Below are 14,070 nucleotides of genomic sequence, written 5' to 3' on the forward strand. Positions count from 1 at the left end.
CTGATGGACATTTGCAACTCCCTGCACCATAAATTTTGCCAGGAAACTGCTTTTTTGTAGCCTCAAGAAGTTTAACTGTCATCATGCCACTGTATACCAGTTATAATATCTATCACCTCCACCCCTTTACAGGGTTCCATTTTCAAAAGCAACCTTTGAAGACAGTGAAACAAGATCTAGACACAAGTGACGACTACTGTTCTTTCTTTATTATTTTTTTAAGAACCTTCAATAAAATCTTGACCAGTTAAAATCCAGTTTATTGTGCATTCATTTGAAAGGAGAAAAAACGTGCATTAAATTTAAAAAAGTGTAGAGACAGATGACTTACAACAGTTATTCTTTTATAGAAAACAAAATCACATCTTTAAAAAGAGGAATAAATAGTTTAAGAATGCCTGTTTTGAGTTTTCAGTTCGCAAAAGGTGGCTCTTTAAAAGAAGACTAAGCCAAAGCAGCCATATTTTGGAAAAAAAAATAGTAATGCTTCTCAGAAGTCTGAGTGGTTATGCTTTTAAGAGTTTAATGCCATTCACATATTAATTCTTTGAGTGTGTGTGTAGCAAAATTGCTGTAATTAATTTATACATAACCACATGCAGCATAATAATTATAGTAAACTGAGTTTACTCTTAAAATAGCTAATTACACGCAGCATTTGTACAAAGCCTGTTTTGTCCAGATCTCTCCGAGTTGTACGAAGAAATGCATTTGTTCCCTTTGAGCACTGCTATTTTCCATATGCAGCCATTATGCAAACAGAAAGAATCTGTCCAAGAATCAGTTCAAAATAATATCCTACCAAGAGTAGGGCACAGCTCCAAACTTCATTAAAAGTCAGCCTTGAGTATTGACTTTTGTCATTACTTCCAGGTGGTGAGAACAGGCTTTCCTGAATCTCTTGCTCGATTTCCTTTTATTCCAATGGACTGCCCCGACCGGCTTCTCAAATCACGGTCTGGCCCATCACTTTGTGCCATCTCTTCATCATACCTAAAATGAAATAACTTTTTCAGTGCATCTTAATGCTTCTGTTCACAAGACAGCAAAAGGCATAACAATAACTTTTCCTTTCTTTGTTACTGCTTAATTATTAACTTACATTAGGGGTGGGCAAAATACAGCCTGCGGGCCGCATGCAGCCTGCAAGGCCATTCTATCTGGCCCATAGGGCCCATAAAAATTTAGAAAATTAATATTTATCTGCCCTTGGTTCCTGTAAAAAGTGACAGGAAGCAAGGGCAGTAGGACCCAGTGGGCTCCCACAACAGCAGGGCACATCCGGCCCTGCCCCCCCAGCCGGAAGCCCCAGTAGGGGCTTCTGGCCCGGGACCACATGGCTGCCCCGACTGGAACCTCAGGTAAAGAGGAAAGCAAGGGTAGGGCAGGGGAGAACCCCAGGCAGGTAAGGAGCCAGGGAAAAAGTGGCCCAGGGAAAAGCTGAGCGTGGGAAAGAGGGGGAGCGGCCCCTCCCCTGCCCCGTGGCTGGCACCCCATGTTGCAGCCACTCGCAGCCCATGTGGGGCTACCTGTTTCATAGATTTCATAGACATTAGGGCTGGAAGGGACCTCGGGAGATCATCGAGTCCAGCCCCCTGCCCAAAGGGCAGGAAGTCAGCTGGGGTCATAGGATCCCAGCAAGATAAGCATCCAATTTACTCTTGAAGGTGTTCAATGTAGGTGCTTGAACCACCTCTGCTGGCAGACTGTTCCAGACCTTGGGGGCTCGGACAGTAAAGAAATTCTTCCTTATGTCCAGCCTGAAATGGTCTTGCAGGAGTTTGTGACCGTTCGACCTCGTCATCCCTTGGGGCGCTCTGGTGAACAAACGTTCCCCCAGATCCTGGTGGACACCCCTGATAAACTTATAGGTGGCCATCAGATCACCCCTGAGCCTACGCTTTTCCAGGCTAAAGAGTCCCATGGCTCTCAGCCTGTCATCGTAAGATCTGTTTTCCTGACCTCTGATCATGCACATGGCTCTCCTCTGGACTCTCTCAAGCTTCTCCACATCCTTTTTGAATCACGGAGCCCAAAACTGGACGCAGTACTCCAGCTGCGGCCTCACCAAGGTCGAGTACAAGGGGAGAATGACGTCCCGGGATTTGCTCGAGAAGCATCTATGGATGCAAGCCAGCGTTTTGGTCGCTTTACTAGCCGCAGCATCGCATTGCAGGCTCATGTTCATCTTGTGGTCAATGATGACCCCCAAGTCTCTTTCTTCTGTAGTGCTAACCAATGTAGCACTGCCGAGCCTATAAGGGTGCTGCAGGTTTTTACTCCCAAGGTGGAGAACCTTACATTTTTCGGTGTTAAACACCATGAGGTTCTCATCTGCCCATTTGCTGAGCTTGTCCAGGTCAGCCTGGATCACAGCCTGTTCCTGCTTCGGACAGCCCTGTGCAGGCTGCAAGCGCCGGCCACTTTCCCCACACCCCGTGCTCAGCTTTTCCCCGGGCTCCTTCCCAGAGCAGAGGAAAGTGGCCCCTCCCCCACCCTATGGCCAGCGCCCCATGCTACGGCTACTCCCCCCTCCCAACCCTGCACTCAGCTTTTCTCTGAGCTCCTTCTCAGCACAGGCAAAAGCAGCTCCTCCCCCACTCCGTGCCCGGCACCCCATGCTGCAGGCACTCGCAGTCCAAGGTTGGAGCCAGGCACGAGGCACGCGAGGAGCCATTTTGCCTCCCATCCCAGCACCACCATGTAACCCGGCCCCCACTGCAAACCTGGGCCCCGTGCCAGCTCCAAACCTGCCCGTCAGTGCTGTGTGTGGTAACAGCAGCTGCGCCCCCCTGCTTGCCACACCAGACAGTATTTGCCACTGCTGCCTCTGGGCTGCCCAGCGTGCAAGCTCTGGGCAGCCAGCAGCAGCCAACACTGCCTAGCACAGCAAGCGAGGGGGCCGCAGCTCCTGCTGCTGACAGGTGAACCCAGAGCCAGCTTGGAGCACAGGCTGGCAGCAGGGCTAGGTTACAAGCTGGTGCTGAACGCAGGGAAAAGCGGCCCCTTGCTCTCCCCATGGCCAACACCCTGCACTGTAGTTGCTTGCAGCCCATGGGGGCTGTCTGTGCCTACTCCAGGCAGCCCCACGTGGGCTGCAAGCGCCTGCAGCAGGGAGCACCAGCCATGGGGCAGGCGAGGGGCCGCTCTTCCCCGCGCTCAGCACCAGCTTCTTCCCTGCCAGTGAGCAAGAGGTAGGGGCTGTGTGCTGCCCTCTGCCTGTACCGTGGGGCTGGGGGGCACTGGGAGTGAGCAGATGCGGGAGCCAGCAGGAGCACAGGGCCTGCACTGGTGTCCTGGGGCCAATGTTTGCAGAGCCCAGAGTGGCAGGAGTGTGGGGTCCCGGCCGGCAGGGGCTCTATGGAGCAGGGCCAACTCCCCCTCTCTCTGCTGGTGCAGCCCAGCCCAGCTCCAAAGACCCCTACCAGCCTATGCCCCGCTTTGGGCCCCACCGGTGCTGGCCCTGGGACATTGGTCCCAACACATTGGGACACTGGTCCCAAGATGGTGACCAGGAGGCAGGGCCTGCCAAAACTGGGTAAGAGGCCCTCCACCCGAAATAATTGCCTGCCTCTGATTTACACAGTAGTTTAATATGTCAGTATTCAAACTGAGTTATGTGGCTAAAAGTCTGTATGACTAGAAAAGCAAGCACTTGCCATTATACTTCAACAAATATTTAAATTGGCAAACTTATGATAAAGGTTTGATCAGTGACATAGAAAATTAACTACAGACATTTGTGAAGCTAATTATCATTCATGTATTTCTTCCCACTGTTCCTATAGATTCACAGGTAAGATAAGACTACTTGTTTAGTAACATCACCATCCAGCACAAATATAGAAGCCACTGGAATTCCAGAATGACTGACTGAATTGTGACACCAGTAAATGATTCACATAAGATCCATGGGGTTCTTTAGCTTGGAAAAGCGCAGGCTCAGGCGTGATCTGATGGCCACCTATAAGTTTAATCAGGGGTGACCACCAGGATCTGGGGGAACGTTTGTTCACCAGAGTGCCCCAAGGGATGACGAGGTCGAATAGTTATAAACTACTGCAAGACCGTTTCAGGCTAGACATAAGGAAGAATGTCTTTACTGTCCGAGCCCCCAAGGTCTGGAACAGCCTGTCATCGGAGGTGGTTCAAGCGCCTACACTGAACACCTTCAAGAGCAAATTGAATGCTTATCTTGCTGGGATCCTATGACCCCAGCTGACTTCCTGCCCTTTGGGCAGGGGGCTGGACTCGATGATCTTCTGAGGCTGGAAGCAGCCCTAATGTCTATGAAAAAAATCTATGAAAAGAATTGGCAAATTAGGAAGTAGATGGTATTTAAACAGAATGTAGTTTATTGACAATCGATGTAATGCAGCAAGTGTCTCTTCAAATGCATAAATCCACGATGGCATCAGATATCTTTGCTTTCCATTAATTTCAGTTACTGGGTGTATCCAAAGGCATAATTTGGCTCAAAATTAAGAAATACCATAGCAAGCAACAAATAAAAGTGATATTAGTATAACACTTTCTGAAGAAATAATGCTCATCTCTGGCCCATTAATCAATATGAAATATAGCTACCAGGTAAAACAATTAGCTCCAAATGCTGCAAACATTTATGGACATGTAACATTTTGGGCCCCACACTTCTAGAAAGATCTGGAGAGATTGGAAAGAGTATAGCAGGGAGTGATAACAATTATTGTAGGCTTGAGAAGCATGACTTACAAGGACAGGCTGAAAGAACAGTCTGGGGTAGAGAAACTGCGGGGGGATCTGATAACAGTCTTCCAATACCTGAAGGTTGATTAGAGAAAAGGATGGAGATGCCCCTTGCACCCACAGAGAAAAGGCTAAGCCTAGGAGCGATTGCCTCAAACTGTCGCAGAGGGAATTTAGATTGGAGACTAGGAAGAACTTTCTGACTATGAGGGTGGTTAAGCATTAGGAGCAGGCTACTTAGTTGTGGCATCTCCATTCCTGGAAATTTGAAAGAGCAGGTTAAACAGACACTTGGGACTAGGGTAGCTGTAGTCAGGAATGATCCTGCCTTAAGCAGGGGTTTGGATAGATGACCTCATGAGGTCTCTTCCAGCCCTATTTTCCTATGATCCTATGACACTACATTTATTCATGTTTGTAAGTGTTTGAAAGACTGGGGTGTTAAAAAAATGGCATAAATTAATACAAGGCTGTCCAACTGGCAGACTGCAGGCTGCAAGTGGCCTGTAAAGGGTTAAGGTGCAGCCTCTGGGCTCTGGCCCAGGCTCACTTCCTCCATAGTTCTGTCTACTGTGACAGTAGGGGTCTCCATGTTCCCATTCCTTCCTCCCGCTTCTGGCTCCTGCCCCTGCTCCTGGAAGTAGTGCAGAAGGAAGCTGCTGTGTGGGCACTAGTAGGAGAGCTGGGCTGCCCGCATGGCAAGAAAAGCTGAGTTGCCACTTTGAGCATGCAGCTGGGAAAGAAGCTACACAGCTCCTGCTGCACAGTAAACAAGAGGTAGCTGTGCTGGCACAGCAAGGAAGACCCATCTGCAACCACTACAGCACACAGCCCCCTCCCCCATGCTGTCCAGAAGTTGGGCAGCTAACACTACTACAGTAGTATTAACTCTTAAATAGGTTCAAAATATTTAGGTAGTTCCAACTGCATTGGGGTATTTTCTTCAGCATCCTTCTAAATACATCCCAAATTAAAGGGAAATATTAGAGTTGAAGGTATATCATGAGTATAATTCACACATTACAGTCAACTATAAAAATCCTGGAATTTCATTGTTTTAACATCACTTCCATGAATTGCAAGAGCTGAGTGACAACATTTAAATGAATTAACAACGTATTTATTTTCTTGATACATATTCATGTATAACTGTTACTTATATATTATACTCAGTGCAACGTGGATTACTATGCATCTTAAAGAGTGACAATTGCTTCAACAATGGACAGCTCACAACTAAACTTTTTACATGAAAGCTCAATATCAGTGCCAGTATTATTCCAGCTCCAAACACCTGACGTGCACAGAGAGCCCTTTCTGTCCATCTTTCACACCACAAAGAAATTAATTTAATCTATTTGGGCCTGTTATTAAAGTTCTTCCTCATTCAAGGGAGAAAGCTATTCACATTAACATAGGACACTGGTAAAACTTACAAGACTTCATAATTTCCAAGAGCTTCTTTTGGTGGAGATTTATTCCATTTACAATCTGGAATTTCCCCATTAGGCACCGCAATGTTAAGTGTGTCATTAATAAGATTGTATTTGAGGATGCGATCATTGGCTGTGCTGGAGGTAAGAGAAGGGGATGCATTGACCTACAAAAGAAACAAATATTTCCTATTCAGTATTTACATTTATATATAGTTTCTTATACAGAACTTAACAACACTACCATGTTTTAGCCTGGAAATTAGTCCACATCTCAACAGAAAACCATAAAAAAAAAAGAAACTGAGTTGTCCATTTCACATTTTCTGTCACTATCAGTAAATTCCCCTCAGGATCTGACTGAAGGGTTTTTTGTTCAAACTAAATTCAGCAACACTTCTGGGTTTATAAGTTGAGATAACATCAACAACAACAAGTTAACATTTCTCATTTACCTCAGCTGGACAGTTGTTACATATGGGCCTCACAGACCTATTTATTTTGAGCAAACTGCTCTGATTTGTAACCCTTCTCTGAATGCCTCATTGTCACACTCTTCTTAGCCAGTAAAATGTGTAAGAAGCCTTTTGCTATTGGGACTCTTTATTTGCCCAATTAATAAATACAAACAAATTTGCTAGATAATTATAAATGTAAGCTGGCGTCCAAGCAAAGAACTACTAGCTTTTAAAATGTTAGCTTACCAGTAAGATTTGGGTAAAGTGAAGCAGGAGAGAGACTATGTTGACCCTAAAGTAGAAATTAGTGAACCAGTGAAAATTATATAACCCTGTTTCATCTTAAATTTGCCTTCCTGTTATGTGTATCCTTTCTTCTAGCTTTGCTACGTTTGAGCTGCACTGCAGACAACAGCTGAGCTTTAGCAGGTTTAGATTTACATGTGACTGAGTGCATACCAATTTTACAGCTACTGGCACATTAAAGATGTTGGCATTCATAAAACTGCAGGAGTCCAAGTATATTGTGAATGCACCTGGATTTTACCAGTTTGTTGAGCAGAAGGCCACAAGCTTACTCTTGAATTTGGACATGCTGCAAGTCTCAAAAGTTATTTTGTTGCCTTACTTTGCAATAGCCTTCCCAATCTACACTAATCTGAAAAAAGGGAAGTCTCAGACTTCAAAACAGCACATGAACCCTTCTCAGCTGTTGTTCTGTGAAAGGAAACAATGAGGATGTTTGTCTATACATCCTCCAACACTTTACCTCAATAAGCCATGGTTTAAGCTTGTCATCAATGATAATATCATATCCATAGCACTCAAAGCAGTGTTTATCGTTATTCATTACAGGCTGAAACAAATTGAAAAGAAGCATATGCTCATTAAAGAATAAAAACTTGCTAAGCAGCTTCAAAGATTATGGACTTATTTTGCCATGTGGTACATATAACTAGGACACTAGTTTTCCATGCCAGTTCTCATAAAATATTTTCTACTCTTAAAGATAACATTTTACTAATGTATTTAGGATTACCTTTATTTTTTCAAGGTAAATGTCATCTTCTCCAGCTCTGAGTATTATGACAGTAATTATATTAATGTACAATATTTGATTATTGAGCTTTGATCAAAATTGTCATCTGCATATCCTACAGTATTTCAGGAATTTAAAATAACATTTTAAATGCATCACATGAAAACAAAAGCGTTAAATACCTTTTTGCAATAGAAAGTCAGGTGTATTTAGTCTGGGGAAGAGAAGACTAAGGGGGATTTGATCAGTCTTCAAATATCTTAAGGGCGATTATAATGAAGATAGAAATAGGCCATTCTCTGTGGCCCTCAAGGGATAGCACAAGCAGCAATGGGTGCCTGTATGTGTGTGAGGATGCCACTCTGACACACTGTAGCTACACTTTACAAAGGCTGTAATTACAGCATGGAGCAGATGCAACTGAGTCTGCTAGTGTGTGCTAATTAGCATGCTCCAACAGCCTCGCATCTCACACATTCAGCATCCCTGCACATCAGAATGGCAGTGGGGACGCTTTAACTAAAGCTTGTTGAATGAGCTTTAGTTAAAGCACCCCCACTGCCATTTTTAAGTGCTGGACACTGAATACATGAGATGCTGCGGTGCTTTATTTAGAGTGGTTCTCGAAGGAAGGAAACTTTATTGGAGAAATATTCTTTTCATGCTCCAAAAGCACAAAGGAGACAAGTATCAACACATTCCCTCCCTGTATTTGTTTTCCTTCCCTTCCCAACAGTTTTTACTTAACAGCTCTGTTAATACTGAGACAGGCTACCTTTTCTTCTTGCTCTGATTCAGCACTTCAGGAAGCCTATCTTCTGCAAATGCATAAAGTTACTCAGTGAAGGTACTCACACATTTTAAAGCCCTGTCAAGTCATTAATGAGTTATTTTTATATGAGTTTTGGATAACACGATTTCTCAAGTTTAACAGAACTGCAAATAAATCACACAAGCTTACTAATCTGTAACATTAAAATCACAGAATCATGAGTCGGAAGGGACCTAGACAGATCATCTAGTCCGACCCCCTGTCATGGGCAGGAAGGAGCACTGGGGGTGGCAGGGGTCATAAGACCCCAGCCAGGTGCCTATCCAGTCTCCTCTTGAAGATTTCCAGGGAAGGGGAGAGCACCACCTCTCTGGGAAGCCTATTCCAGGCTCTGGTCACCCTTACAGTGAAGTAGTTCTTCCTAATATCTAACCTAAACCTATACTCCCTCAGCTTGTGGCCATTGTTCCTGGTGACTCCAAGGGGGGCCCTGGTGAACAGACTTTCCCCAAGTCCCTGCTGCTGGCTCCTGATAAAGCTGTAGGCAGCCACAAGATCCCCCCCTCAGTCTCCTCTTGCGGAGACTGAAGAGATTCAGGTCACTCAGCCTCTCCTCATAGGGCTGCCCACGAAGGCCCTCAACCATACGAGTGGCCCTCCTCTGGACCCTCTCCAGGTTCTCCACGTGCTTCTGGGTGCCGCACTTCAAGAACTGGACACAGTAGTCCAGCTGCGGCCTGACCAGCACCGCATAGAGGGGGAGCAAGACCTGTCTGGACCTGTTAGTGATGCCCCTGTTGATGTATGACAGGGTGCGGTTGGCTCTGCCTATTGCTTTGTCGCATTGGCAACTCATATTCATCCTGGAGTCAATCCCAACCTTCTGTGACATAATGTCTTTCAGACTGAGTTTCTCTTTGATAAACTTCTTTAACAAGTCATATGCTGAGGGTTTGGAACAGGTTCCCCCCAGACGTAGTACAGTCACCCACCCGAGCTATCTTCAAGAAGTGTCTTGATGCCCATCTTGCTGGGGTTGTCTGATCCCAGTAGTCTTTCCTGCCCAAGTGCAGGGGGACAGAACCTGATGATCTGTAAGGTCCCTTCCAGCCCCTAACAACTATGAAACTTGATATGACAAAAACAGTACCTTGGGTACAGGCAGAGCTCAGAAGTATCCACAATTTTAGTGTTTTAAAAAAGAATAAGAGGTTTGGGAGTCATGTCAGTTCACTCACTGAATATACTGCCCACCCAATTAAGCTTCTTCCCCCCCTAGTCAATAGGGGAGCCAAGAGACAGCAGTTTTAAGATGCAAAAAAGACAAGTATCCTCAACATTCACACCATTCAGATTAGCACAGGGGTGGGCAATTATTTTGGGCAGAGGGTCACTTACTGAGTTTTGGCAAGCCATCGAGGGCCGCATGACAGGCAGTCCAAGGCAGATTAATATTAATTTTCTAAATTTTTTAGGGGCCCCGTGGGCCAGATAGAATGGGTTGGAGGGCCACATCTTGCCCACCCCTGTATTAGCAGGAGGTAAATTTCTTCAAGGTTATTTTCATGGGTACTCAGAGGTTGCAGCCACAAAGCTATCACTGCCACTATTTCATTAACATTACTCACTGCAACGGCCTTCAATGACTGTACAATTATCCAATGGATTTCATTGAACAGCTTATTAGTGACCTCCTTTCCACGAGTGCTCTCTAGATACAGATGCAAGTTACTCACTGTCCATTTGCCTCCATGAATGTGATTATAGTCATCCTAGAGAATTAAGACATTAATTCAGTCTCAAGGAATTTGCTATTATTTAGAAGTTTTGTTCTCATGCACAGAAAACTTAAAATTTGTTTTTAAGCAGGAAGTTGCTGGGTTTTCCAGTTTGTTTAGCTACATGATGGTTTATAAAAGCCAAGTTCAACTTCTACTGTTATTACATAAACATGGAATACATTCTTATCACTTCTATATCTAGCTACATTTTTTAAATGCAGAAATGGGTATTAAAACTTGCTTTGTGGGAATTTCAAGTACAGAAGTACCAAAAGCAAACCAACAAAAACTGCATTTTGTCTATTTAATGACCAAGCACAGGACAGAGGAAGTAGCGGTGACGACTAGGCAATCTGATTTCCCAAAGAGAAAGGATAGAGCTCGGGTTTTATTTGAGGAAGACTGATATATTTAACAATAACTGTACTGCTGTTAATATACTACTAATTTAGCACTTAAATTTAAATATCTTTCATTTATGTTTAATGGTCTATTCATTACAAGTGTGGTTTATTAGACATTTTCTAAGCCAGAAAATAAATTAATATTAAAACCAGCATGCAGAGAGAGACACCAAATACCAATACGTCATGAAGATACTGAAATTATACATTTTTGCAGCATCTTATTGGAAATATAATTAATAATTTTGATATTGAAAAAAAATCCCACTTGGCTGCAGCACTACAGTACAATCTATACTGCAGCTGTGACCAGGAGGCTTACTTGAGGAGCCTTGAAATATATTGGGTTAGAATGGCAGAGAAAAAAAAAAAACAGGGTAGTTTTGAGCTAGCTAAAAGTACATGCACATTAATGAAGCTCCTCAGTATACCAGAACATAATTTTTAGAATACTAAAAGGTTCTTCTCTGAGAGCTATCAAAACTACTTGTTATGAAAGGTTGTTAAATTATAGCTACATGCCTGGAAGCAAAAATGAAGAGAACCTATCAAGGAATCAGATGAGTACAAGGCCCAAGAAGCTTCTGCGTGTATTTACAGGTTTGGTTTTGTTTTGGGGGGGGGGGGTTCTGAAAAGGTGTACAAAAGCCAGCATCTGAAACATGCTGTTCTCAATACTTCCTCCATGAAAAATGCCTTAGGATCCCAGAGTTCAGCTAGCAGATATAGACTAAAAGCTTCATCCTCTTCAAATCTCTGATGACTTGTCCTGACAGGCTGAATCGATGAGACTGGACAGATGACTACACAATCAAGAGTAGTTAACAAAGAGCTCAACCACAGCTGGAGCAATGTTGTATCACTCATCTCTGCCACCAGGCCCTCAGGAAATTGCTAAACAAAAACTGAAAACAGCACAGCTTGCTGTCATGTTCGTGTTTTACACACTCCCACAAATACACATTGGAAAGTGTAACCATATTCCTGAAGAACCAGCCTTCCCCTTTGTTCTTAATAGTCATTTCAATAGTTTGCTTGTTAATATTAGATTGCAAATGAACATTTAAAACACTCAGAACACTTACCCCATGTTTCTGAATGGCAACATTTGTAAGATGTACAAACATATTATCTAGCTCACTTGTACTTGGTGTATATTTTACAGTACAAAACCGGCAAAATCCAAGTTTATACCTAGAAAAAAAAGTATTAAAATACATATTAAATGCAACTGAAGTTGAGGAAAACAAATATTAAAAACTTCTCTAGCCAATGAGAACAAATTTATTTCTTTTTTAAGGGACAAGTCTATAGAATCTTACATGTAACATCGGAGTGGACGATACGTAGACACTAAAACATACAAACGGAGGTCAAATTTCTTCCCTCCAATCAGTAAAGGATTGTTGATATAGAGAGAAATCACATAGGCTTCTTTAGAAGAAGATTGAGAAACAAACCTACAAAAACAAAAACAAATCTTCTTCATTTCAGAATGTAATTATTATACAAAAATATTTTCCTTTCCTCAGAAGCATTCTGACAGAAAAATAGTTGTTTTAAATTAACTGAAATCCTATAGTACCATTAACATTTCTCTAGTTAATGTGTGCAGGACAAGTTTGCAACATGTATGCAAAGCAGTTAAAACAAATGAACAAGATAAGCTTTAAGCATTGTAGAGCAGCATGCATATTAGACTCAGATTCAGCAAGCTACTTGTATCCAAAAAGCCCATAAACAAAGGCACTGAGGCCTTAGAGACTACATTTCATCAAGAGGTTACAGTTATGGTTTAAAAACTATCAAACCAATTTAATGTCAATATTGAGTTTCCACTTCAACAACCCTTATTCATATGTATTCTAATACAATCAGGCTAGTGTTGGCTTGCTATTAATCTGGAGGGCAATCACCAACCCTTTCAAGCCAGGGTAGAAAAAGAAACTTAAGGAGAAACCATAAAATTGTTCTTCAGGTGTTTGGTTTTTTTCCTTCCCCCACTGTGAAAGCAACTGCCCGTAGTTACAGTCTTTATTAGAAGGGGATTGTCAAAAACTAAGCACTAAAGATTTCCCTTTTAGTAGAAGAGCCATATTAGATGGGTTACAAAACCAGCAAGAATAACAGACCCTTCCCCCGTGTCCTTTCTTTTGCTCTCTTCCTTCTTCCCAATGAATGCCCTAGTTTGTCTGTGCTTCCTATTCACAGGGCCCAGCTGTTTTCTCTGCACTAAACTGTGTAATGAGCCACAGCTGATAGCTCCTCTCTCCAGGCCTCATGGGGACAGAGTTCAGACAGGCCGGTCTTTTCTTCTCAGAACAGTGCCTGTTGTCACGATTCATCTGACTAGGGAGGTATGCACAGTGGTCACATGACCTTTCCAAAGCTGAAAATTAAATCACTTAATGAAAGATTCTCCTTTACCTCCCAGGTCTTCAATATCAAGCAGCAAAATAGTTATTCCAGCCTGTCCATGACATTTTCCTCCCTTGCCTATCTAGGCATACAAACCCCAGATCTACACTGAAAGCATATTTCCACAGTTTGCTAAATGATTGCTTGTTACACAGCACCAAATGGAATAATTTGCACTAAACAGAATCAGAAGGTCAACAGGTTTCAAGTGACATTAGAGAGAGAAAAATGACAGCTCTACCAAATTAACGCTAAATGGCTTGTTGCACAGAGAAAGATCTCTATTTTATAAAACATGCCTAACAGTAATTCTAATATTATAAAAGGCTAAGTAAGTCCGTCTGTCTGTCCATAATGCTTCATTCACACTCTGATGGACTTATGGAAACAGCCAATCAGAGTGCTCCAAGCATGGGGGAGAGCACCACCATGATTCTGAAGCCAAGCCAAGGACTAAACAGAAGGTGAGGGAGCCAAGGCCAGCTCCTCCACCCTGCAAGCGGCAGAACAGTAGCAGCATAGGACTTTAGGTGGTGGTACTCCATCCATGATGCCCCTCCTCCACCACCCCCACCTGTCATTCTTGACAGGCAATTGGCTAGTAGGTTATAACAAAAGGCTGTAAACCTGTTTTAAACTTACGAAGATGTTTTGCTGTCTCTAGACCATTTCTTAATTTGAGAGAGTTTATTAATAAGAAATATCCCCTTTCCTTGAGCTTTTCCACAAGGTTTCATAATCCAGGTGCTGGAAGGATTTTTTCTGAATTCTTCAACAAAGAGATTGTAATCAGCAGGAAGCATAAAGGTGACAGGCACAAAATCTAAAGTAGTTAAAAAAAATGACTTAGAATACTACATCTGACAAGGACAGCGATGCACCGGTGAATATATCTTTACCAGCTTTCCATTTTTTCCTATTACACACTTCTGAACTAAGATAAAATGGAACCTAACATTAACATACAAATAAGGCTGGTCACAATACTAATCCTTCAGGAACACCCTTTAGCCCAAAGGTGGACAATTACTTGGGCC

At 43.1% G+C, this 14,070-nt stretch overlaps 1 protein-coding gene across 6 annotated transcripts in view; it reads right to left on the bottom strand.

Annotated features, from left to right (window-relative positions):
• Nucleotides 1–239: 239 nt before the first annotated feature.
• The window catches only part of TTLL1 (TTL family tubulin polyglutamylase complex subunit L1), a 29,534-nt gene continuing 15,703 nt past the window's right edge, over nt 240–14,070 (bottom strand). For 2 of the 6 annotated variants that reach the window (XM_090043726.1, XM_090043727.1), the window contains 7 exons: nt 13,676–13,856; nt 11,938–12,075; nt 11,701–11,809; nt 10,059–10,202; nt 7,389–7,475; nt 6,165–6,328; nt 240–993 (listed from right to left, as the gene is read on the bottom strand). In XM_090043726.1, the coding sequence (XP_089899852.1) occupies nt 864–993; nt 6,165–6,328; nt 7,389–7,475; nt 10,059–10,202; nt 11,701–11,809; nt 11,938–12,075; nt 13,676–13,856 (953 nt within the window). In that variant the 3' untranslated portion in view covers nt 240–863. The remainder of the gene's footprint in view (nt 994–6,164; nt 6,329–7,388; nt 7,476–10,058; nt 10,203–11,700; nt 11,810–11,937; nt 12,076–13,675; nt 13,857–14,070) is intronic. The other 4 variants (XM_090043728.1, XM_090043730.1, XM_090043729.1 and 1 more) reach the window with 4 other exon arrangements.

Source organism: Crocodylus siamensis, chromosome 4, assembly GCF_052110815.1.
Source record: "Crocodylus siamensis isolate JL-2025a chromosome 4, ASM5211081v1, whole genome shotgun sequence".
Classification (NCBI taxonomy): Eukaryota; Metazoa; Chordata; order Crocodylia; family Crocodylidae; genus Crocodylus; species Crocodylus siamensis.